The sequence below is a fragment of the Hydra viridissima genome, unplaced genomic scaffold (genome assembly GCF_058129835.1).
Source record: "Hydra viridissima isolate aposymbiotic clone 2 unplaced genomic scaffold, HvirCarnegie_v1 scaffold_3, whole genome shotgun sequence".
Lineage (NCBI taxonomy): Eukaryota > Metazoa > Cnidaria > Hydrozoa > Anthoathecata > Hydridae > Hydra > Hydra viridissima.
In genome coordinates, this window is record NW_028324302.1 from 14,818,797 (window position 1) to 14,846,376 (window position 27,580).

Genomic DNA, 27,580 nt, shown 5'->3' on the forward strand with positions numbered 1-27,580 from the left:
AAAAATTTGACAATAGGTATTTTTAAGTTTTTATGGTTTTTCTAAAAATATTCAAGCAATTTGGCAACTTTTACTTCATTAAATTTAAACCAACTTTTAAACCGTAAATCGTCAAACCATAGAATTGATGATCAAAGGATTTCTTCGACATTAACATAAAACGCTTCAATGAAGGCTGTAAAAAGTATAACGAATTAAGTGAAAGATCAACAGATTCTATATGAAACGCCTTAAAATTTATAAATCAAAAAACGATAAAATCGAGTTACAAAGATAAAAAGAAGTTAAACTAACCCTTGGTGAGGATATCTTATAAACTTCTATTAATAATTATTGTAGTGGTTTGTGGTCGACTGATGAGCAAGGGACCATACATTTATGACGTTCGCATAAAATTTCTAAAAATAAAAAAAATAAAAATTGAATACAAGCAAGATATTTCTAGGCAATGGCTTCGTTGTATAAATTGAACAAACATAAAACAACTGTTGCTGTATACAGAAAACTTAAACTTGTAGTTTCATGTCGTAATTATTGTCACCATCTTCATCTTTATGTATTTTGAGGGAGAATCTAAAATCTAAAAGAGTTGACTGTTGTTTAATTGCGATATTCGGCAAATATCATTTTCGGAGTAAATTTTTATCCACTTTTTTTCATATTCTCTTGTCGTTTTCTATGTTTAACAGTCTTGGAAAGTATAAAATACATACCTTGCATGGCTGACTTTTTAGTGCTTTCTATCTTTTTTCATGTGTTAATAAAATTAGACAAATTTTTTTTATGGTGTTAAAAAAGTGTTGCTCAGCTTGTCGCTTAAGGACATTTATTAAATCACAAATTAAAATATTTTTTGAAATAAAAAGTAAATCAAGCGTTGAAGTTTCAAGTATTTTATGTGAAAAAAAAAAAGTAAATCAAGCGTTGGAGTTTCAAGTATTTTATGTGAAATAAAAAGTAAATCAAGCGTTGGAGTTTCAAGTATTTTATGTGAAATAAAAAGTAAATCAAGCGTTGGAGTTTCAAGTATTTTATGTGAAAAAGGAAACTTCTCATTTTAAACAGTCGTTGGTTGTTTTACAAAAAACGCTTTCCAACGGCAAAATAAATGGACAAAATTGTAATTTATTTTTGGTAATAATATTTCGTAATCTGCAATAAAAGAATGAAAGTTAAATAGCACTTTGACATAGTGGTCTCCATAATTCGAAACTCATATACAGTCTCATAAAGCTAATAGCGTGAATAAACAAGTGTTTTTTCGTGCTTAACTCATGTAACATTAGTTTGTTTTGCTGACGTCAAGTTCCATTAAAAATCAGATTATGTTAGACAGATAGCAAACTTATGAATGAAGATCCTCAAGAAAAAGATGCCAGAAATGTATATGTATTCTAAGTATATGTGTTAACTCGAGTAACATAAGTTTGTGATGCTGACGTCAAAATCCAAAATCAAGAATATAAATTAAGATAAAAAAAAATAGAATGGTCAAGAAGTATGTGAACTAATTGCAATCGCAAAAGAAAATCTATGAAACGAATTTAGAAGTTGTTCATAAAAGAAGGTAAGCGAATCTTTCGATACTTAAAAAAAAAAGTAAATTATTTTTGTTTTACTTGAATTTCATATTTGACAAAAATTTTATTTTTTTTACTTTAAAATCGTATTTGACAAAAACCGGGTGTACAATAACTACAAAACAAAAATAGTAATGTAGATAAATCATACACGTGAGCGGTAAAATACTTGGTAAAAAAAAAATATCATAAAATACAGCGAAAAGTAGTACTTTAGTTGGTGGACCCTGAGTCTTTGAACACAAAGTTCTCTTTCTTACAAATGCTACTTCTAGTACATTTTATCTTTTAAAACAAAAATTGAATATCTGCAGGTATAAGGAACGCAATTCGGATTGTTTAGATTGTGTGAAAGAGGATTGTTATTATATTGAGAGTAATTACTTTTATTAATTGAAGTTCAAATTGCTGGAACAATTTGAATAAGCTGACTTTTCACAAGTATTAAGAAAATCGTATGTTAAACCGCTTAAGGAGCTTAACAATAAAAGATGAGAAGATTTAAATCTTTTACGAACTAACCAATAGCTTTTTTATTCCGCTATTGTCCAACAAGAAATACAACTCCATGGTTTTTTATTAAAATAATTGATGAAGGATGAGTTTTTAAATATTTAATTTATATTTTATATTGTGACTCTATCTTAAAATATATATTTTTAAAACTAGTTATAAAAATCTGAATAATTAAACTTTTCACTGAATTAAAACTTAACTGTTCTATATTTTATCATTGAAACATTTTACAACATAAAAAAAAAATATCACCGATTTGAAATTCAGATTTTAGATTTATTTGTATCATACTTTATTACTTAATAGATAGACATGAAATCTGAATTTTTAGAAAAAATGCTTAAATCCCATAATTCAATCGCCAATTGCGTGTAAATTGTACTGAAAGGTTTTTATCATCGTCGATATTTCTTTAGCGCCATTGTACAGTGGGAAAAACGCTTAATCTTGCATGAAAAGTCAAAGTTTGACTTGCAGTAATATTTCGATGAGAATTTGTTGACAACTTCAACATAATCATAACTGCATATTTTATTTTTAGTTTTTCTTCTTTTTGACATTTTTATGAGCTGTGAAAGCTATTGAATCAAATTTGTAATTTTTACATTTGCGTCGTAAATCAACTGTTTTTGGAATGAATCATCTGCTTGTGAAATTATTTTTTTTTTTAATTTTTGTTACAAATTAAAATCTTATATTTTTCAACATTTTTTTTCATTGTAAAAAATGTTTTGCTTTTTGAGTAAATAATTGATGGAATTGTTATAGCTTTAGTGTGCAGTATTTTATCATCACTCTTAGTTAAACTTTTAAAATTTTAAAAAAGAGTTCGGAAGAGTTCCTTTAAATGTCCATATTTGTTGTTTAAAGTGGTTCGTGTACTAAAAAAATCATAAAAATCTAGCTGCCACCACTTTGACAGATGTTACTATTTTTTTAAAGCATCTCTACACTAAAAAGAGAGATAATGTTTGGTGAGGCGAAGACGATGCAAAATAAAAAAAACTTAACATAGAGCTGTACCCTATGCCATTCAGTGTTCACAAGCTATTAATTCATAGAGGCGATGTTATAGAAAGTATTTGTTTGCCAATCGGAATGATGTCTGAGGAAGCCTTGGAGTTGAGAAATACAGATTTCATAAATATTTGGGAGCACAACATGCGTAAAGAAGTCTCTCGCGAAAAAATCATAGAGGACTTATTTCACGCCTTTATTCGTGTTCTCAGATCCCCTCATTTCATCAATTTGTAAAAAGCGTTAAATCGTCAATGCTCAGCGCCTTTTAATATATCTTTGCAGTCAGATTTTTTACATGCTAGACAAGGAAGATTTTGATATTGACTCCGATAGTGACTGAAATTATTTAGCAGTTGCTTTCCATTTCCGCATACAACTTATAATGTAAAAAATATTTAAATAAATATGAATTTTTGTTTCTTCCGAAAATTGTTTCAAATACATAAATTAAATGCTTAGATTTGTAAATTAGACTTTTTTTTTTTTTTTGATAAATTTTTATATTAAATTTTTTGGAATTCAATATTTGCATGCATTTCCGAATTTGGCACATATAGGAGGTACCACGCCTACTCGCCAAAATCACCTATTTTTGTAGATGGGTGAGCCTAGGTCGATCATATGCCTGTGCAAAATTTCAGATCTCTACGTCCTTTCAAATTAGAGTTTTGTAGATTAAGCGCTTTTCCCACTGCACATTGGTGCAGTTTCTAATAGAGATAAAACAATCGAGTTACGGTTTTCAAATTCGTATACTCTTCGTTCAACTTTGAAAGCCATCAGTTTGGCGATTTTTCTTGAATTAAACAATGTTGAAATCCGTTAAACTTCGAAAAAATAAATAGTTAAACGATTATGAAAGCCTATGTAAAGAGATGCAAGTGTCTCAGCATATCTTTTGTATATTCTATATTTCTGTAATTTTACTGTAGTGTATGCTTCAACTTTTTTCACTTAGAAATTAGAACTTAGAAAGGCAGAGATTACTAGCATACTTATGCTTCACTAGCATACTAGCACTTTACTTCACTTTAAAATATAGCTTACAGAGCTTGAAATAAAAGTCATTGAACTTGAACTAAAAGTCATTGAGCTTAAACCTGAATGCCACGCGATGTTCGTTTATTTAACTTTCGTACGCATTCGTTTTGTTTATTCAAACGATTTCGAAAACACTTTAATTTTTGGAAGCGAATTCGAAAGCCGTTAGAAATTTTAAACCGTTTACGATTTTGAAAATTAAGTTTATTAAATTTTATACAACTTTTAACAATTTTGAAACACGTTCACACTCAACTTTTAACGACGTCGAAGCTTCGTCTTCATCTTCGAAACATGTCGATCTCGATTGTTTTATCTCTAGTTTCTTATACGGTTTACATGTCTAGAATTGCGTCATTTTTATCATTAACAAGATTACATACATTATATTTGAAATAGATAAGCCTTATATTAATGACATTTTAAACAGCTTTAGTTTGTCTGATACAATACGGGTGGATGAGCGAGGAGGAGACTAGGAGCGGGTCCCGTCTCCCTCCTTTAGTTTCGATGATAGACTTAAGCATAACTTGTTTGAATAGGTATAAAACGTGATGACTCTTAGCTGTATAGAGCAGTGGTTCTTAACCTTTTTGAAGTTGGGGAGCACTTTTGATTATGACAAAAGTTTGGGGAGCACTGAAATCCAATTATTATAGCTTCTTACATAAACTGTAATCATTACAGTGTAAAGTAATAAGTGAGTGAACATTAAATTTTGAGTTTCATAATTTCGTGGAGCACTTGCAACTACCTTGCGGAGCACCAGTGCTCCGCGGAGCACCGGTTAAGAACCACTGGTATAGAGGATGAGTTCCTGCATGTTTCCCATGCATATGATTTTCTCGAAACCTGCAGCCAATTTAATTGGCTCATAACAATGCCATTAAATCTTTAATATAATTATTTGAAATATTTTTATCCTTATCTTTTGGAAATTGATGAACTGGGTTTACTCACAATCCTCTTTGTTTTTACTGCCTTAATATGTTTAAAGCCACATGATTATGCTAAACATCGCCATGCCAAAATGGCTTCAATAAAGCAAAATTATCGGCATTTAAAACATAATTCTTTCAAACGTTTTTTATTTCCTGCCTTGTTGAGGTAATTATCGTCAATTGACTAGTTGAATATTGATGCTACGTTTAATAACTTTCTTTCATTCTAGTGACGCTTCAGTGAATAGGAAAAAAAACTGAAAACAACGAATATAAACTTTAAATCAGAAACTTACGAAATTAGTCATTTAAAATATATATCCAATTCTCGTGCTTTAACCCTTGAAACTATTGTGCAGAAGTGCTGTTCAATGTGATCCGTTAAACTTGTTTTTCAAAAATAACAAGTTTATGCATGAGTATAAACTTGTTCACACCAAAAGCATTTGCTGTTTTAAACGTGGAAAGAATTCTGTTTTACTAAACTTTAGAAAATTCGATTCTTCTTAAAAGACTGGTGTTGAAAGTTTCTACATAATTCATTGTTGAAAATCATCTCCAATACGTAAATTATGTAAAAATTCTGTAAATTCCGTAAAATTTCAGTTTTGTTTATAAAACACTTCTGGCGCAAATGCACTTTGCAAACCCCCCCCTGCTTCCCTTTTCTTATTTACATATTGCAGGTTATTAAAGACATTTAAAATGAAGAAAATGGTTACCATTTTGTTTTTTTAATAACACAGAGTACTTTATCTTTATCTTAAAGGAAAATAAAAAACACGCCAATACGCTATTATTCGACATTTTCTTAACACCTTTAAGTTTTGTTACTTCAAACATTATCACAACGCAAAATGATGTTTTTTTTTAAGTTCAAAATAGGATATTGAAAGTGACGATAATGAACACTTAATTTCATTTGCAGAAACAATGAGTTGCCCTTGATGTGCTTAACCTTGCATGTTGCAAAATAACTTACGGACTGTGGAGATTTTTATTTGGAGTTGTACTGCTGTAAAAAAACTTGAAGTATTGGAAAAAGCAATTTCTTTGAAAATCTCATTTAGAATTGTGGAAAGTTATAGGCATAACGTATTTATGGTCTAACGGGATTATTGCATGAAGACATTAAACATGAATTAACATTGATTGTCAACATTCAGGTGTTAATTGGAATCAATTTAGCCTAGACGTATGTGTCTCGTAAATCATTAATCATCCGGAACAAATAAGAGGATCAGGATGCATTGTTGAAATTGATGAACCCCTGTTTTCAAAAAGAAAATACACTTAACCGCAAAGTTAACGCACCACTTATAAATTCCGACTTATTTTGAAAAATATTACGTATTTCCTGGATTAAATCAATTACAAAAATGATAATGTTTATTGTTACGCCTTTTGTAGGTTTTATTCCGTTTCCCTTATTTAATTTCCAAATTATAGCAGCTTTTCATAAGTAGTATGTTTTGCTGTAATTAAACCTTACTTCTAAAACAAAATTATGTATTGGTTTTAAATTGTTTTAACAGTAGAAAAGATAACTGTCATTTGAGCAACACATCTGTTCGCAGTGCAGCGTTCTAGACGAAATTTAAGCCGTGATGAATGTTGCAATTGTTACTTTGTCCAGTTAAAGATTTACAAATCGCGAACTTAGTAGAAGATTTAGAGTGTCTCATACAACAATCGGTAGGGTTCTACAAAGGTTTGTAGAGACCAATGATAACGCTAGACAACTTGGCCAAGGCAGACTACAAGCTACCAATGACTTGGAGGACCAATTTTTAATGCACTGAGAGAACGGTTCACTACTGCAAAAAGTCTCCAAATACAACTTGCTGAGGTTCATGGAACTACCGCTAGTCAAAATACCATAAGAAAAAGACTCCGTGCTTTAAATTTAAGACCTCGGGCAGCAGCTACTGGTTCCAGATTGCCTGTAACCACCGAAGAAACAGACTGGCTTTTGCAGGGAGGCATGTGAATTGGGAAATACACGATTGGGACAGGTCTTATCTACAGATGAGTCAAAGTTTTTGCCTTATAAGTTCTGATCGCAACCCAAAGGGAACAGAAGACCAAATGAAAGATATTTCGCATATAACATTCAAGAAATCACTTTATATAGAGGCGGCTCTTTGATGGTATTGGGCGGAATATCTTTAACAGCTCGCACAGAGCTTTTTATTGTTGATGATGGACGTCTGACTTCTCAACGATACATTAGGTATTTTTCAGCTTTATAAGATTAGGCCCAAAAAAAATTTTATAATCATCCAAAAGTTTAAAAAATTAAACCAAAAAACCAAACAACTGTACCTAGGTTTTTGGTTTATAGAATGTAAATTTAAAATCTTGAGGAAATAGCGAATATTAGCGTTTTGGTAGGGTTTTTCTTTTTCTTCAAGCTAAAGTTTTCTAGCTCTAATACTTCAGAATAATGGTATGCAGAAAAATTATTAGAAATATTTGCTTTTATAACGTTACCATGGTATGGAAATGCCGTTATTGGTTTAAAATGAAAAGGAGAACACCAATAGCTGTGTAAGTTATTATAAAAGTTGATGTTCGAAATTCTTCTGAAATTAAAGGTTACTAATTTACATAATAAACGAATAAGTTGATGCTGCTGCTTATCAAGACCAATTCATGACAATCAACAGCACTAATAAATAGAGATTTATAAACTTACAGCTTCGCTGGTCTAACAATTATTTAGCATGTTTATTATAACCGTACGATTGTTATTAAAACCTTACGATGTTTATGATTATGTTTATGGTTATTAAAACCGTACGATGGTTGTTAAAACCGTACGGTGGTTATTAAAACAGCATGGTAGTTGTTAAAATAGTATGGTGTGAATGCGCATATGAGTTTTCCATAAATTACTGTGTGGATGGGTTTTTCAATAAAGCTATTTGAAAAAAATATTTGCCCGAAAATTACGATCTAATTCTCTCTGAAGAGAAGCCATAAAAGAAGAAGCCATGAAGAGACTTACCACTTTTTATACAATGACAAAAAAAAAAATTAGATTTACATACTTTCAGGAATTGCATTATGCAAGAGTGTACGGGATGCCTGATGAAATTTTCTATTAAGCAGAGCTAAAAAACTCAATAGGAAAAAAAGTTAACAGGAAGCGTTAATCGGATTTCACATGTACTGATACTAAAAGTGAAAAAAAGTCTTTATGATTAGATCATGTCCAAAGTAGCATTCAACTTACAGCATTAGTGCGATCGCTTCTTTCGTTAGGTTCTTCGAATTCAAGTGAACAGCAGTGTTGAGACTGTAGACTTCCAGTTTATGAATATTACAGAATTTTCCATTTTTATGTTTAACAACAAAAATATATATAGTTAAGGATAAATAACTCATACATAAAATGAATGTAAATACAATAAAGAAAAAAATAATTTGTCACATATTTAAAGAATTTAGCAAAGCTAATTTATGGCAAACCGCAAGAATAACTAAGTATATAATATTAATATAATATTATTTACCAGCAATATATAAACTAATTTTTATTTGACAAAAACAAATGGGTTATTATGTGCTTTTTATGACATGAAATAATATATGAAATATGAAAAACGAAAACATGAAATATCTGGCCGTATTTTGCAAGATAATTATAAATTTGAAGAACTTTTTAAAAGGTATTGCTTTATCAAATGAATTATAAAAAAGCCCATCAGAAAATACACCTACAAAAAAATAATGCATAGTGGAATATATATTATGGAGCTTATAGAGTAGTCGAGGCAAAAAATGGCAACATATCGGAAAAAATACTTTAAAAAATACACAAAACTAAGGCTGGTAAATGAAGGACCAAGAAATTGAATGAAACCAGATTTTGACAAAAAATTTTATTTAAGCTTTTTTATATTTCGCTAAACTTTTTTTAGTCATTTTAAAATTATCTTTACAGGTCTATTTATCATTGACGAGCTTTGTTTCCACAAAAAAAGTTTAAAAAATTTACAAATTTCGTCCTGAAAAAAAGATAAAATCTGTTAGTGCCGACAACTAATTTCCTTTACCTTGGTGTAATTTGTTTTGTAATTTGTCAACGCGTGAAGCAGTTATTTTATTCCGAACAGTCTTATTAAACAAATGCTATAAAAGTTTAAACTAATACTACGTGATCAGAGTTTCTGTTTTAAAATTGTGGGCAGCCATTTTAAAAGATTTTTTTGTTGACGGGTGAAAATTAAGTTTGTCGGAAACTCACATGGCTCGCTGATTTCTGAGGCCTCTTTGATGTAAAACAATCAGTTGCACGTCCATCTATTATACGTCCATGATTACTTATGGTCACTGATCTCTATAATAACTGGATAGCGCAACTCCGAGCAAAACTTCTTATTTTTTGACGCCAAAATCGCCATATTGGAAAGCCCCAAAAATTTTAATCCCGTAAGCTTTAAGTTCTGTTTTTCGGGTTATCGCTTTATCGCTTTATCGCACATATCAGATTTCATTGTTCTGGGGCTTTCCAATATGGCGATTTTGACGTTAATTTTGATATTAGAGATGCGCTATCCAGTTATTATAGAGATCAGTGCTTATGGTCTGCATAAGGTAAAGTTATGGTGACGTCATTAGGCAAGCCTAATGTAGTTAGTTATGGTCGGAGACATGGTGATAAATTGCATTACGTAGTCTTCTAAAATATCAACATTTTCTTTTTTTTACAATTAATATATGAAACACTGTTTATCTGAATATTTTGTTTTCTGTGTTTGTCGATATAGATGCTATCGTCATTTTGACGCTTTGTATTATCTACAATCTTGCGTAAAAATGAGTTAATTTACTTATAAATATTGTTTCTGTCTGACAGTAGCTTAACCGTTTACATTAAATTTGCTTCAAAAAAATCACACATATATATTTATCTAGATTACACAGAAGATATATTTACATAGATAAACTTGAATATTTATTTACATAGCTAGATAGTTTTTTGAAATTAATGTATTTAACAATGAGTTGTTTTAGTGACTTTTATCAATACAATGATGATATGCGTGAGAAAGACTGATAGAATTTTAAAGAACAACGTGAAACAAAAAGCCATATGTAAATACTACATTACAGAGTGCATTAAGTTCATCTCGAAAGAACTTTCTGGTCTTCCAAAGGCTCTGACATAAAAAATAATTTTTCAGTTTATATTAGACAATGAGATCATAGTTTAGACAATGATCTTTCTGCAATAAAAGTATGTGTGAAAGTTAAGTATATTTTACGCGCCTTAATTTACGCGTTGTTGAAAACTACCTTGAAATATTAGCAAAAATTAATGCTATATTTGAGAAATAGATTATTTCCGGCCTTTCATGAATTTTATTTTGGCATCATTTAGAGTTCAACATTTTAGCGTATTTGAAAGAAGTTTAACGTTAACGTAATTTTTTCGAAGAAAGTGAAGAACAACAACAAAAAATAATTCGCGTCTTTTTGAAACGTGTAAATTTAAATAGGTGACCTGCTAAGTTGTTAACAATAATGTTTATACCATGTTTAGGTCTCATACTGCTTATGTATGAGACCTAAACATGGAAAGTTTTCTGCGCCACTTTTGGCCCTTAAAGACCTAAAAGAAAGCGCAAGCGCCCAATTTTTTTCTCGCTTGACTGTTTTCTTTTTTCAATTTATTTCCGTGTAATTTAAAATTGTCCACAAAATTGTTTTCAAAATGTTTGATTCAGAGTTTAATAATTTGCAATTTATTTTCTAGTTAAATTTTTAGCAACGAATATGCCTGAAGAATTGAAGATGAAAAAATTACGCGAAAGACAGGTTTTGCCAAATTTTCCTCAGCAACATATTATGAATATTTTTTTACCAACTATTCAAAATTCGCGGCAAAAAAGGAATGATTTGTTTGGCGCAACCTTATCTTTGACATTTCACCAGGTAGATTTCTTATCTACATAATTTATTGTTTAAAAAATATCTTGTTATATTTATATGCATTTGCTTTTAATCAACTGATAAATGTAATTATTTTGGCACATTGTTGGATTTTAATACTTTAATACTTTAGGTTAGTATGAATGTGCTTTTAAATCTTTAAACTGTAGTAGCTATTTAGGCAGCTCGTGATGGACAATATAATGTTGTGAAGCAATATTTGAACTTGTTTGGCAAAGACAGGAAGAAAATAAACAAAAAAGATGATGAGCAAACATCTGCACTTCATTATGCAGTTCGATATGGGCACTTGTCTGTAGTTAAGCTTCTTGTTGAAAATGGAGCAAGTAACAATTTCTGTTTTAACAAAGAATGACACAGACACACACACACACAAACACACACACACACACAAACACACACACACACACACAGATAGAATTTCTTTTTCAGCTGAAAATTTAATTATTCTATTTGTCTTTTTTTTTTTTTTTTTAAATCTTTTTATTGATACAAACTTTTAAATTTTAATGCATTTTTCTCATTCAGATGTAAACATCCAAGGCGAGTATAATGCAACTCCCTTGCATTATGCTTCACGCTACATTATTGAAAAAAAAAAGTCTCCTTGCATTGGTCTTGGAGTTAAGAATGAGCAAACTCCTGTTAAAAAGCAAAACCATTTGTATCAACATCTTAAATTACACAAGTTACACAGCACCAGTAGCAACAAATCGCTATTAAAAAGTGCAAAAATGGCTTTTCAAAATAGCAAAAAAAAGCTGCAAAATTTTGGTTCCATAACACAGCACAAGAGTCTAACAAATAGTTCACATGAAAAAATGGATACAGAGCAATCTGATACAAAAGCTTATAAGCTATCTAAAAATTTTGGCTATGAAAAATTTTATCGTTATACTTACGAGCACATGCAAACAAAATCTAAAATGAAGGTTATTGTAATACTTGATGAACTGAGTCAAAACGAAAAAAAGTTTATAAAAAATGTTGATGCTCTTATTTTACCTACAATAAAACATTTTGTCTCATCCGAGATTATGACTAAATCATTTTCTTTAAGAGATAAGTTAAATGAGATAGGCCTTGAAAAATCAGTCTTGGCTGTTGAATATTCAACTGAGTTTTTAAAGGAAAATAACATAAAAAAGAAAGAATCCTCAAAATATTCAAAAACTCAAGATCCACTTCATGAAAATTCAATCCTTAAGTATCTTCTAGATCAAAAACCAATCATAAATGCAAGAGATTTTTATGATTCCACTCCTCTGCATTATGCTGTTATGAGAGGAAATAAACATGCCACTGAACAGCTACTGGCACAAAAACATGTTAACTTAGAGGTAATTTAACATTTTTTATGTTAGAAAATTTATAATTCAAGTTAATTTTTAAAATAAATAAAATCAATTTTGGAATACATTTTACTAGTTCAAGAGAATTTCTAGTACAAGTTTTCTTTTCAAATTGGTGTTATAACTTTAGAAAAATGGCTAAAGAAAAATTTTAGATATACAAGTTAGGTGAAGTTAGGCAGTAGCAGCAGATATTTAAAGTAAAGCTAACATAATTTGATAATATCAAATAGGTTTCAAAAAGTAACAAGTATTTTGTTATTTTTTATAATCTATTTTTTACACTATTAAGTTCCAAGATAACCTTCTGAGCAAATATGAAAGAATTTTATTTCATAAACTATGGCCCAAAAATATTTACTTTTATGAAGTGAGTTTTAAAGAAGGAAAAGTGAGCCATTTAAATGGATGTTCTTACTGAAACAGATTGAATTACAAATTTTCTCAAAATGTAGTTTTTGGTATTCCATTAAATAAACTAAAAACACTTCCTAGAAAAATTTATGTTGATTCAAGAAAAAAGAAGTATTTTACCAAATAAAACAGTGCTTAAAAAAACTGTTTTATTCAGAAACAAACATAATATATAATTAAAATATTAGAAAATATTTCAATCCAATTGTTAATACAGACATAAAAAATGCCTTTTTTTTCCATCAAATTTGATTTTAAAGGTTTACTATTTTAAAATAAATATAACAAATTGTAATGATTTACAGTATGTAGATACATACAATAGGCACAAAGCAAGTTATCACTATGATTTAAAATTCCTTTATAGACTTCATTATAAAACCCCTAATACAAAAAATGCTTTTTACAATTCCTGCAGGTATCTATGTATCCTGCTAGGCATTTTAGCTTGAAAGTATTTATAATATATTTATGTCTTTTTACAGTAAACAGACTGAAAAATCTCAAACCAATATGATATTTTGGTTATGAATCATATGGAAGATTTGTGGTGTTAAATTATTCTCCTTATGATGCTCTATAATATAATTGTCAGTATTATCATGAGATGTTATTCTCATCAATATGAGAGATACATAAGTGATTTAGGTATAGTTCCAAGACTATTCTTATAACAAACTAATGTTTACTAGGAGTGTTAATCTTTGTATAACTTTTTTGATTAAGCATATCATCATGTAATCTCCTCTTAGAATGCTGTAAGCCAAATTTAGTAAATTTTCTAATAATCAAGCCTGGGAATTATAAAAAAAATCTCTGTTATTTTTTTTCAAGTATTTTTTTAAAAAACAGATTATCAACAGGTATCATAAGGGCATGATGAAAAAACTATATGATTCTGATATAGAATCTAATACTTCAATTTAAAAAAATATTTTTAAAATTAAAAAGCTTCAATAAGCCTAATTATAAAAAAAAAAGCATACAGCAGAGTGAAGGGTCAACAACAAAGGAGGTCCATCATACACATATCCAACATCCTTGTCAAAAGTTAAAGATCACTTTTGTATGGCTACAATATTAATTCAATAATCTTCACCTAGTTTGTATTTAATAAATATGAAACATTTTATACTGTGCAAAAAAATTATTTTGTTTTATCTTTTGAAAGTTTTTTATAATTCATGTCAGATGTTCTATTAGGCAACTGATCAATCAAAAATGACACCGCTTCATTGTGCAGCACTATATGGATCATATGATGTTTGTTATTTACTTCTTCAACATGGGGCTAATATTTTATGCAAAGACAAAGAACGTATGACTCCTGTGCATTTTGCAGCTAGGGAAGGCCATTTTGGTGAGAAAAAATTTATAATCTTATTACAATAGTTTACTTATATTTATAACAATTGCATAATAAAAATAACAGAGAATTTTCTTGAATTTGTACTAAATATCAAAATATCAATAACATTATCAAATTAGTATAAATGAATATCAATAAAAAAAATGCTACAGCTAGCACAGAAATTTTGCAGACATCTGACTTAATTTTCTTTTCTTTTTTTTTCAAAAATTCCAGATATAAAGGGCAACAAAACAACAAATGTTGATTTTTAAGATTTATTTGATTTTTAGTCATCTATCCTTTGTTCTTAAGTACCATCAACAGGGGTGACTATGAACATCAGTACCAAGTTAACTAAAAGGTGAAACAACACATACAATAGATCTAAATTGTGTGTTATTTTGATCCAGTTGCATTAATATAATATTTAAAACCTAATATTAGGCTGAGCAAAATATTTTCCTTTTTCGGCTTTTCTTTATCGCATATCAACAACATGAGTTACATTGTTCGGGCAGTTAGTTGACTTATCAAGCTATATCTTAAAAAGCGCGCATCAAAACTCTATAAAAGTTGCTACACATCAAGGTACATATTGTTCTAATGAATTCAACATTGAGGGTGTAACTTGCCAGTAAATGATTATTTGCTCATTTAAAAATGATATTTTTTTTTTTATCAAGAATTCAAGTTGTTTTTTTATTAATTTAAGGAACTATACCTCAAAATTACAAAAGAAAGGAAAATAGCTGAGGTTACAAAACAAATTACACTCAAAAAGACTTACAAGTAGCAGTAAATAAAGTGAAAAACTACAGATTTACTATCAGGAAAGCAGCCAAAGCTTATAACATTCCGCTAGGAACTCTCCATAAAAACGTAAAACTTGGAAATCTAGTTCCAAAAAAGCATGTTGGACAAACCAGACAGAAAATTCAATTGTTCAAACAATTACTTATATGACAGATTGGAGGGTACCTCTTAATTCTTTGGACATTTGACTTTTATTTAAATGTTATTGTGATAAAAGGAAAATAACAGATTTTTTATTTAAAAATAATATACCTGGTGTAGATTGGGTTCAGTCTTTCATGAAAAGGCATTGTTTGACGAAAAGGGTTGCTGACAATGTAAAGCACAGTAGGGCTTTAGTCAATGAAGAAACCCTTAACCGTTATTTTAACAACTTATATCAAGAGTTAAAAGGTATACCCCCAGAAAACATATATAATTATGATGAGACCAATATAACAGATAATCTAGGATCCAAAGCTGTTATTGTTCGTCGTGGACATGGACACCGTGTTGAAAACAAACAGGAACATTCAAAACAATTAACTAGTATAATGTTTGCTGGTAACCCCGTCACCCCGAATCCCGTGTTCAAAGTCAACCTGTTTTAAAAGTACGAAGATGCTTGTATAAAATAAGAAATTGAGGTATTTACTTTATAATCTTTATCAGGCCTAGGACCAATTCTGGAAGCTGGATAGTATAATTTTCTGTTAAAAAAAAAAGTAGCAATTAGACAAACTGTTTTGTTATATGATGCAAAAATGTTTAAAAAGCATTCATAGTCACCCTGTTAGATGGTACCATTTCAATGTGTTTTGGCATGCTTTCAAAGAGTTTTTGAAAGTATTTCAGGACATGTCCTGAATTCAAACTCTTTTTATTTCTGTCATCAGTTCTGGAATTGAAGTGCAACACGCTTGACAAAATCTTGATTTGATTTCCTTCCAAAACTTTTCTTTTGAGTTAAGATCTGGGCTGTTGCTGGACCACTCCAATATATTTATTTCTTTGCTCAAGAAATATGCCACTGATTTTTTTGATGTATGACAACATGCACCATCTTGTATAAAGAAAGTTGATTGATGAAGTTCAAAAGGGTCCAGAAGTTTTTGTTCTAAACACCTTATATAGCATTCAGAATTAATTGTTTCATTTTTAGGAAGAAAGTTTAGTGTTTCTCTATCCTGTTTACCAAAAAAGCAACCCCAAACCATTATATACGCATTATGTTTGACAGTTTTTTGGGTCTATTAGATTTAATCAGTCAGAACTTATCGGTGAAAAATTGCTTTTTTCCGACCACATGACAGTAGGACCATTGTTCTGGTCTCCAATGCCTATGCCTTAGGGCAAAAGCATTTTTTTTCTTAACCAGGTTTTTGTGCTGACATACAAAATGGTAAGCCTAGGTGTTTTTGAAGCATAACTTGAACTGTTCTAAAAGAAAATTTTCCAAGCAATGATGGGTACATTTTTTTCAACTCTGTAATTCTTGATCATCTCTCTTTCATTCAATGCATCAGTGATCAGTGTCCTTAGTAGTTAATTTAAACTTTTTATTTGAAAAAATTACTCCAAAAGGAGGATTTTTAAAATGTGCAAGAATTTCAAAAACACTAGTTTTCGATTTCTTTGTACACTCCATTATTACTTTGTTGGGAACTTTTTCTCAACACCAAGCAATTATCCAGGCTTTTTCCACTTCTGTTAACTCTTTAATTTGGATTGTAAATTTTCTATTTTCTAAAATCTTATAAGGCACTGAACTAATTAATATTATTTATGTCTTTAAAACAGCAGTGTTCAGCTGCCAGATGCATGATAGCCTTAAATTCCTTGCTAATATTGATAGAAACTAGAAACAATGGCACATGTTATAAATACATGAAATTACTTCAGGTGTCCACAAAATTTTTGCACTAGGTGCATTTTGTAAGTTTAGATAATAAAATGGGACAAACTAATGACTAAATTTGATAAAAGTTTTTAATTTAAATTATAAGAGCTGCTGTATATAATAACTAACCAAACCAAAAGCAAGTGTGCTGAAACAAACAGTAGTGGACAATTTTTAAAATTATAATATTTTGTTGTAGAAATTGTAATATTTTGTTGTAGAAATTGTAATATTTTGTTGTAGAAATTGGGATATTTTGTTGTAGAAATTGTGAGGCTGTTCTTGGATCATGCAGAAAAGAGAGGTGGTGTTCTAATGTTAGCTAAAGTACTTTTCTCATGTGATCAAGATGAACAAACTGCTTTTCACCTTGCTGTTGAAAAGAATCACATTAAGATTGTTGATTTGTTTATCAAAAAAGGTTCAAAAGTCAATTCAACAAAAGCAAACTTGGTTTCTCCGCTTCATTTAGCCTGTACATCAGGATTTATTGAAATAGCAAAACTTCTTGTAAATAATGGTGCAGTTATTGAATCAAAGAATTTATTGAAAGAAACCCCTTTGCATCGGGCAGCAATGTTTAATCGCGTAGAAGTTATAGAATATTTGTTGTCCAAGTATGATTTTTTATGTTTTGCAAGTATGAAATATGAAATATTCTTTGTTTACAATAAACAAAAATACAAACAGGAATAAATATTTTTGATGAATTCAAGAATGAGAGACTAAAAGTATAATTTGTAATAATTTCTTTAATCAATAAAAGTGGTTGATAATTCAACTCAATGTATGGTTAGTATTTGTTTGTGTAGGAGTAAAGCTATACCTAATTTAATCATCTAACCATTATTACCTGCAGTTTCAATACAGTACATATGAGGAACATCTTGTTACTTTGAACCCTTTAATTTTTTATTGGATATTAAAGGTTGTTTGTTAGAATAAAAGAGTGCTTAAGAGCACACAATTTTTAAAAAGTCATCCCTGTTAATTATATATTCTTTTGATTTAAAAAGGAATATTGAATTAAATAATTTTAGAGGTGCTCAAATTGATTGTCGGGATAAAGATAGTGAAACACCTTTGCTTATGTCAGTGCGTAAAAATAATGTTGAATCAGTGAAAGTTTTATTAGATCATTCAGCAGACATAACTGCAAAAGATTTAAACGATAAGACATGTTTGTTCATCGCTGCTGAAGCAAATTCTAAAGAAACTTTTGAGGTGATGCTTTAAAAATTAGAAAACATGAAAATCTTAATAAGTAATAGTAAAATTCTGCATCATAAAGTGTATTTATGTGTATAAAAATAATTTTATCTAGCTCTTATGTCAATATGGTGGTCAAAGTTTTATTAATGATTTTGATAAGTATGAAATGACACCTTTGCATATTGCTGCTAAAGAGGGACATGATAAAATTGTTCAGGTATTAAATTGTTGATAATATGAGCAAAAATAGATATTGTAATCGTTGAAAATAAAACTTTTTAGTTTTAAGAAATTAATTCTTATTAGGCTCTTTTGAGCTTAGGAGCCAAAATTGATGCAAAAAGTGAAGAAAATCTTACTCCTCTTCATTTGGCTGCAAAGTATGGTCGTTGCAGGTAAGCAAGTTGAAATAGTTTTAATAATGTTTGGTTACATTTTGTGTGTGTATGCTTTTGGTCAAAATGTTACTACAGCTATGATACCAATAGTTCATTTATAAATCAAAATTAAATCTTGCATTTTTTTCACATGAATTATGCTACAATTTAGTTTTGGTTTAAATTTTAAAAGGCTAATTTTAAATAAACTGAAGCATATTGTTGTAAATTCATTTCTTTTATACATTTTTAATTCTCTCTTTTTTCAGTATGTCTTACATAAGTAGTGTGGACTTGAAATTATATTTATTTGTTAATTAGTTTATTACATCAAATAGAAAAATGTTCTTTAATGTATTTATTTTATGTATGTTATATACATTTTAAAATGTGATTAACTATGAGTTGAGTATTATATTGTACAGGATTGTTGAAATTTTGTTATCAAATGTCTTGAGCATTGTGAAAGATGTGGATATTTCTTCAAATACCCCTCTTCATCTTGCTGCTATTCAAGGTCATGTTAAAGTTATTGAGATACTCATAAAGTCTGGTGCTACAGTTGATGCTAGGTTTTGAATTTTGTTTTAAAATTCTTTAAAACCTTTTAGATGACTTGTTTGTCTGGTTGTATTCAGCCATCTAAATAGAGATCAACATGTTGCATAGAAATCTCTTTAAGATATCTTTATTTTTAAAAATGTTTGGTCAAGGAGGGTTGTAGTTGCATAATTTTATTAAATCTGAAAATTAGTTCCAGGATTGTTTGATAGATTTATTTTACTTGTTAAATTTTTCAAATGTTAACTAATACCTTGCATTTAATATTTACAAAATATATTTTGTAAAACTGTGCATAATTGTCACTTTTTTGATTTTTTAATTGCTGTTGCCATTCACCTATACTGTAACATTACTGTAATCTAATATTTAGTAGGGTATTATTACCCTTCCAGTTTTTCCTCTGAAAATTTATTGTAAAACATCCCAGTGACCTTTTTATGTATTTTTCAACGATATCCATCAGATTTGTGAAGTTATTCAAGTTATGTATATATTATACACTATTAGTACTAAAATACAATACATAAAGTGATTCTTGTGTACATTGAGTTTGTTTCTACATGCAGCCAACATGTTTATTTAGTATGGTAAAAGTTATTCTCAAAGTACAGTTTTAAATGTGTGCTGTAGTGTTGGAGTTAAACAATGCAATAAGTAGTATTTATAAACAGTGTTTATAAACAGTGCAGTATTTATAAACAGTGCAATAAGTTGTATTATTAGTAGTATTCCAACTTAAATGGCATAAAATGACAGTACTAAATATAGTACATATTTATTAAATACAAAATGGGTGAAGATCATTGAATTAATATTGTAGCCACACAAAGGTGATCTTTAACTTTTGACAAGGATGTCAGTTCTCAAAATGTCACATTAGGAAAGACAATTCTTCTCGATAGCTAAATTTTCAAAATATTTTTCAAGGGTATCTTATAGAAAATAACTGTGAAGCTTTTAGCAAACTATTGAATTGCACAACATTAACTGTTTTGACCATATTCTCTTAAGTTTATTTATTTATTCTTGGGGGGGGGGGGGGGGTTAAAAAAAAGTTAGGTAAATTCTTTGTTTAAACTTTTAAGTCCATATAAATTCATAGAAATGCAGGACTTTGGACACCTTTGGATTGTGCAGCATTTCATGGATGGAATAACTGTGTACAAACATTGTTAGATGCTGACTCTCATGTAAATCCTGTTGACAAAAAAATGGTTATTTATTTATCTTATTGTCAATTTTGAATTATACAGATATATTAAAGTATTTATCTTAGATAAGCATGTTTACAAAGTTAAATTAAAATATAATTACTTTATGTAGCTATATATAATTACAGAAAAGTTTTAGCATAAATACTTTAATTTCTTTTGTTGCCCCTCTTTAGGTAAGTCCATTACAACTTGCCTGTAAGAAGGGGCATGTTGATGTTGTGAAGCTTTTATTATCAAGAAATGCTGATGTTTCTTGGAAAGACCATTTAGGAAGAAATTGTTTAGATTATGCAGTTGACAACAAGCAAAGGTAACTTGTTAAAAAATTTATAAAATTTTATAAATTAATTATGCTTTGGAACATAATAAAACTTTCTGGATAATATGCTCTATTTTTAATTTCTTATACATAAAAATTATAAAAAATGACTCATTTTCCTTTAAAACTTGCTTTGGTGACTAAGAAAATGATATTTTGAAATTTCTCTTTTTACAATAAGAAAAGTGTTTATTACATTTAAATGAAGTAAATGAAGTTTTTTAAGATTAAAAAAAAATTGCAATAACTTTTAAACACCCTATATATAGTCTCTCTTCATGTTCTCCAAAGAGAGAGCATGGAGCTTTGAAACAAGGTAGTAGATATAGAAAGGTCCAGATATATACCAGAAATGGGTTCCTACCAAAACTAAGTTTTAAAAAGCTCAAGTAAATAAAATAATGTTATCAATTTTTGTAAGATAATCACTTCTGAGTTTTTTTGTAGTATATCTACGTTAAATGAAGTGCCCCAAATTTTTCATCATTTTTAATAGAATGCAAAAGTATGCATTTTTTTTAAAGGTGTAAACAACGAAGAAATAATGCTTAATTCAAAGGATCAATAAAATAAAACTTTCTATCCAGGATCAAATAAAAACTATTTAATACCCAGGATCAGAATAAAAAAGTCTTTATTTTATGCGTACCTTTTGTGTATCCATTTTTTATAAAACTTGGTTATGAAGAAAAAGCATCCTACCATTCCCTCCTCATTGTCTTAAATTTCTGATAGTTCCTGCTCTGTGATTTTGATTATTGTTTGGGAATCAAACAAGATCTTTATTAGGATACATTTTTAAAGTAAAGGATTCTGTCAATACAAAATTTAATTTATTTTACTAAATCAAGTTAAGGAAAGTATGATGAGAGAAATTTAAGTTTTATAACAAAAAATGCATATTTGTAAAAATTGTTGTAATTTTTGGTAAATAATTTTTGAAATATTTTTTTTATTAGTATATTTGCTAATACAGCTTTTAAATTTGTATAGAGAGGCAGCTGTAACCATTATTGCAAGTGACAGTTGGAAGATTGCATTACGTAACACTACTTTTGAAGGAAATAAGCTTACCACACCGATGCGAAAATTGATTAAAAAACTTCCTGGTAATAAATTTGGTTATTGAACTTTTTGTTTATTAACTTTAGTTGTTCATTGGCAATATTTATGTTTCACATTCAAGTATTGTTCCTTAAATATGTAGCAAATATTTAATGTGCTCTACAGCCTTGAAAGAATAATCTTATCCCATATTTCTGATTGTTTCTTTTGATGAGAAAAACATTGTTAAATTTATTTAAAATCGAGCTATAAAATGGTTTCATTTCAGTGTTCAATTAATGTCAAAATTTGTTTTTTCAAAAGCCTATTTTTTAGGCCAGGGGTGGGCATGGATGTAGTTAATGAGTGCAGCATTTTGTTTTCTTTTATATATTACAAAGAGCAAAACCATAATTACATATTATTAAATAAACAAGTTTAAATTTAGTTTAAATTTTTTAATGGGGGACTGCATTTAAGTTGAGAAAGAGCCAGGTATGGTCCATCATTGCTCTAAACATTCAATTAAAATATCTATTTTTATATCTATTTTTTCTTTCTCCTCTCAAATTTTACTATTTAAAATAATTATAGAAAGAAATATTACATTCCTATCACTTTTGAATATACAAACAATATTTTTTCTAGCAGACTTTTACAAAATATGAAAATGCAATTAAGTTAAAATATATGTGTTAAGGCTGTTAATCAAGTGAAGTTTTTTTTTTAAAAGAAAATTTAAAATGAATTTAAAGTTCCTAAACTCAAAATCCAAAGTTTCTAAATTTAGAGATAACTTTTCTATTCACTTTTTTATTTTGAACTTTGAATTTATTATTAAAATCTCAAATAGGTTGTCAAAAAGTTTATAATAAACTAAACTATAATACATAATCTTTTAGGGGGAAACAAATTGTTACATTTTCTAGATTTAATTGATGTAATTTCTTTTAAAGGCTCAAGTTATATTTGAAAGCACAATATTTTCATTTAATTAGATTGTCACACAAAAACTTACTGCACTTGCAGCTAATGGAAAACATTTCAGGTATAAGGGTTTCATTTCATCAAAAATGACAGTGACTTGAATTTGTTTGATGTTATGCCTATTAATTAAAAATGGCATGCAAAGAAGCTCTTTAAAGACATTTTTTTAAAGAAATTTATACCAGGAATTCTTTTTTGCTAAAGAAAATTCTTCTTTATGTAGTCACTTATTTGATAATACCATCTATCATCTATTATCCAATCATTCAAACTATTTTACTAAAAATTGTTAAATGTCTAAATCTAGGTTTTTTAGTTTTTTTGCAGAATTTAGAATGAAAAAGCAATACTTTTTCCTCTTAGAAATCATTTGAATTGTATTCTTTTATGAACCTAAACATAACATCATTAGTATTAAGTTTACCTCTTCTATGCTCTATTAAATTTTACATAAAAGATTTTATAATTTTAGCATATCTTTTAGATGTGGCTGAACTAGTATTTAACAAATGTCTTACTGGAAATGGTTTACCAAGTGATCACCCTAAGTATAAAGTGACATGCTGCTATGAGTTTCTGGAAGATCTCTTTACTCCATGGGGGCCAAATGCAATGAATTTTAATGAATATAAAATGCAGCACCATAATGTGCTAGGTCTACCTGCTAACAAATCATCATATGCTGTACAGTTGGCCAGAAAAATAAAAGTAAAATGTGGGATGAAGAATAGTGATGTGAAACAGAATCATACTTTAGAATTTATGGTATTTTATATATTTATAATAAAAAGTCTTTGAATGATCAAACTGGCATTGATTTCAGTAGTAAAAGATTTTTAGAAGCAAAAAAGTTTCATTTTATCTCATCTCTCCTAATTTATTGCCTGAATGTGAAAAGTCTTTGTGTCATGCAGTATGTCAAGTTCCCATTCAAAAAGGGTTCTAAAATTACAGCTATTTTTTGGTTAAATTAATAAACTTTGATGGAAGACAAAACAGAGTTTAATTCTTTATATCCTTTTAAAGTTCATAATAAAATACTTTGAAAATAACATGGTGGAAATGATAGAAGATAAAATTATTAGAAGATAAATGCATAGAATTTTAAATGAGTAAAAACATAAAAGAAGATAAATTTAAAGATGATTTTAATTTTTCTTATCCTTCCAAAGTTTACATTAAATTCTCATAACATTGAGAGTTGATGCTCATGCTTAATATATTTCTGTTTTATGTTTTATTTAAAAAACAATTTTAAGTTTTGCAGTAAAATGGCAGAGCCACAAAGGTTCTGTTTTGGCAGAGTTTGTAAGAGGTTTAAGAACTGAATTTAATCAAGCTTTTTTTTTTAATCTTATGACTATATAACAACTTCATTGAATAAAATCATTTTAAGATTTATTTTTTGTTTTTGTAGATAAAAAACTACCGTACAATGCTTTTATGTCATCCCCTGGTCACCTATCTTTTAAGACGCAAGTGGAGGTCATGTGGAAGATATGTTTATTATTTCAGATTATTTTTATACGTAGTTTTCCTCTTATTTTTAACAAGTTACGCTTTATCTTTACATGCTGTTCGCCATAGTGTAGAATGTGTAAAAACTAAAACAAATGAAACTCAATGCTTTTGTCAAGCAGAAAATCTTTCTCCTACATTAAAATTCTTTATTGATCCTGGAGGAAAGTTTGCCCTGGCTTTGAGCGTCACAAGTTTGATAATTGAGGTAATTATTTACAATTTTATTAGTTAGTCTTGTATGAGTTTGTTAAGTTGGTAGAATTTGAAAGTAAACTTAAATGGTAAAGTTTGTTTTATTATTTAGCTGATCAAACTTCTTTATGAGGGCCGTCATTACTTTCTTCTGCAGAGATCTATTGAACTAGCTGCTTATATTTGCTCTACAATCTTTGTATTGCAGTCATATTCAGCTAATGGGAAAAGGTTTTTTTATATATATATATAGTCATTTTTAACAGTTACTAAAGGTTCTTTGGAGATAAGCTATATCTGTTTTTAATTTTATTTTACCAAGGTGTTCAGGGCAGTATGATAGTCTTGGAGCAGCTACAATCACCCTATCATGGCTAGCTTTGGTGTTATTTCTAAGAAAATTTCCAAAACTTGGAATATATGTGGTGATGTTTACCCATGTTTTTAAAAGTTTTTTGCAGTTTTCACTGGTTGTTCTGCTGTTTGCTGTTTCTTTTGGCTTTGCTCTTCATTTAGTTTTGTTTGATGAGGTTTCTTATTCAACTTTGTTTGTTAAAAAATTGTCTGAATTTTCAATCAGCATAATATACAAAATTTTCAATCAGCATAATATACAAAATTTGTTAAAACTATAATATTGATTTGTTAAAAAATTTTTTCTTTTTTGCAGAAACCAATCGCCTATTCTACTCCGGGACGAGCTACTCTTAAAGCACTCTTGGGGATGATGGGAGAGTACAATTTTGATGGGCTGTTTAGTCAGTCATTTCATCCTTCAGATATTGCATGGGTTATTTACATCACTTATTTAATCATTTCCTGTTTAGCATTGATGAAATTTTTGGTAAATTTCTTTTTTTAACTTTAATTTTAATCTTAGTCAGTTTAATCAGAATTTTTTTTTCAGAGGTAAAGTACTTAAATTTAAAAAAGTTACATGATCATTAAAATACTTGTAAAGACCTTATAAACAATTAAATTAACCAATGAATATTTGGTAAAACAAATAAGTAATTTTTTGAGTTTTTTAAAAGTATTGCTGTTTAAATTTGAAATATTTAAACTTTATAGATCGCTATAGCTGTTGATGATATTGAAGGTGTCCAAAAGCAAGCTGTTGTTAACAGATTAGTTATGCTGGTGAGACAAATTTTATCTTTATTCTTAGTATAATGTTTGTCATTTGTCAAGTTTCAAGTTCTATTTATGCAACTTGTTTAAAAGGAAAATCCTTAATTGAATTGAGTTTTGGATTTTTTTTTATGGAATTCTATATAAAAATAAGAGAGTTTGTACAAAAAAAACACCGGTAATTCAACAGACAATATTAGAAATAAATTGGCTTGTAATATTTATAAAAGAAACTTTTCTATTACTTCGAATAATTGGATTAAATTTGATATTAGAGTAAAAGTATTAAGAAACTCTTTCATGCGCAGTGATATTTTTTTTATCTACTTGTAGCACTTTAAATATAAAAAACGATAGATAATAAAGTAAACTAAATGATCAGAAGGTTCTTTTAGTTTTCCTCTGCTAAAAAAAACTACTAAATGCTGTATTTTTTAGTAACATATCATACTTGTCTGTTTTTTCTAAAATTTTGCGTTATTTTGAATTTGAAGTTGTAAAGTGCGTTGTTCCTTGCTTGCATTCAATTGATAATTGCTTCTCATAACTTTCACACATGGTTTGATCAAATTCGATATCTAATGTACAATTTTCTTGCTTTATCAAATTTGAATTTCTGTAAAAAATTCCTTTGGTTACAAGTCTTTTGCTAAATCTATTGAAAAAGGCCGTATGGTATTATTTTAGAGTCCGGATTCCTAAAAAATCTTAAGAATTAAAATTTACGCAGTCCTGGTACAAAGTCTGTCTGACGCAAAATTTCTATTCATCCCAAGTTATGTTAGCGATAATGGATGGTGTATAAGTCTTGTTTCAAAATTCTTTTAACTAATATTATGAAATTAAAATTGTTTTAACTTTTTTTTAAAGGTAGATCTGACATTAAGTGTAGAAAAAGCTTTACCAGTTTCAATCCAAAGAAAGTTAGCAAAAATGGAAGAATCAATTTATCCTAATATGCGAAAAAATTGGAGTGTTTGGTCATTTTGGTCTCTTGAAGATCATAGTAGAAGTCTGGATAAAAAGGTTTTAAAAGAACTTCTTGTGTTAGATTTAAAATAAGACTTTTCCCCGTTTCGTTAGCAACGAATAATAACATATAATAAAGAAAAAATTTTTGAAGTTAATTTTAAAAAAAAAATCTTAATGCGTTTAAAACAGCAAAGTGTATGTTGTGACAAGTTTGAACTTTTGAGAATTAAGTTGAATGGATTTAACTGAATAGCACAGCTGAGTAAAAAAAAATTTTTACTGGTATAGAGATCTGTTATTTTTATTACTTATTCGTTATTAATGGAAAAAACTAAACCAAAATTCTTACGCAAGTCACAACTAAAATGTGAAATTTGTTTTAAATTCATAAAACATTTGCTCGATGATTTTACTCTCAAATGTAACCTGCTAAGTTCCATTCTTTTATATAAATTCCACTGCAATCTTAACAATCTTAAGGTTTCTAACTTAGTCGTAAATAACACAACATCACACATACACAACAACATTTAGTAAAACTTGAAAAGCATTTTCTGTCAATCAGCAGTTAGAATCTCTAACTCACGTTTTTTGTTGCAGTTATTGCATAAAATTAGTAATTTTTTAACGGAACTTCTGTTTCTTTACTAACGATTAGGGTGATTTAAAAACTATCAAGAAAGAACATAAAATGTTGAAAGAAATGGTGCACGGTTTGCGGACCAGAATGAAAGACATGGAAGCACAAAACAACCGAATCGAGAACTTGTTAAATTTTGTTATTAAACGACTTGGTGTCAACAAGTAGTCTGTTTTCGAAATGTATATTAGAAAGCTTTTTTAATACAATAATTTATAAAACTTTTTGTAATAATCAATATGAATTTGTTGACGACATGTCGATACATTTGACCGAGATGATATAAGCAGAGAGTTCTTTTACTTGTTGTTTACCCTATTTTAAAAGCTCTAATTTCTCAAGAAGGTTCATGGATTTAATATTGTCAGCAAATAATTCAAATAACTTTTCGTTAATGTTAAATGTGTCAATAGGTAGAATCATAAAGGAGGTTATAATTCAGCATTTAAGTTGGTATTAATTCTTTACCGATGCAGCGCTTTCAATTTGTCATTAAAATGATACAACACGGTGAAATTTTAATGTTGAGATTTTATTCT

The 27,580-nt window shown here is 28.8% G+C and overlaps 1 protein-coding gene and 1 long non-coding RNA gene across 17 annotated transcripts; one reads left to right on the top strand and one right to left on the bottom strand.

Moving 5' to 3' along the window:
• On the bottom strand, positions 1 to 5,531 carry LOC149891148 (uncharacterized). Of its 2 annotated transcripts, none has more exons than XR_016450672.1 (3): positions 5,395 to 5,531; positions 295 to 398; positions 1 to 175 (listed from the first exon to the last, which is right to left on the bottom strand). It is a non-coding gene; the product is annotated as an uncharacterized LOC149891148 (long non-coding RNA). The 2 variants fall into 2 exon arrangements; XR_016450673.1 differs by lacking the exon at positions 5,395 to 5,531 and adding an exon at positions 714 to 815.
• On the top strand, positions 856 to 27,330 carry LOC145202294 (uncharacterized). 15 transcript variants are annotated; one of them, XM_090081564.1, is made up of 21 exons: positions 856 to 1,567; positions 10,875 to 11,041; positions 11,220 to 11,385; positions 11,588 to 12,399; positions 14,029 to 14,185; positions 17,134 to 17,485; positions 17,909 to 18,092; positions 18,193 to 18,297; positions 18,387 to 18,475; positions 18,883 to 19,029; positions 20,124 to 20,235; positions 20,409 to 20,545; positions 21,548 to 21,663; positions 23,070 to 23,350; positions 24,003 to 24,311; positions 24,411 to 24,529; positions 24,621 to 24,828; positions 24,969 to 25,142; positions 25,370 to 25,438; positions 26,300 to 26,455; positions 27,060 to 27,330. In XM_090081564.1, exons 2-21 carry the CDS (start codon positions 10,883 to 10,885, stop codon positions 27,207 to 27,209), a joined length of 4,002 nt encoding a protein of 1,333 aa, XP_089937690.1. In that variant the 5' UTR covers positions 856 to 1,567; positions 10,875 to 10,882; the 3' UTR covers positions 27,210 to 27,330. The 15 variants fall into 15 exon arrangements, 9 of the variants coding, with proteins under 9 accessions (XP_089937690.1, XP_089937692.1, XP_089937689.1 ...); XR_016450653.1 differs by having other exon boundaries at positions 1,321 to 1,567; positions 10,863 to 11,041; positions 11,220 to 11,381; positions 24,394 to 24,529; XM_090081566.1 differs by having other exon boundaries at positions 1,321 to 1,567; positions 10,863 to 11,041; positions 11,220 to 11,381.
• The last annotated feature ends 250 nt before the right edge of the window (positions 27,331 to 27,580 follow it).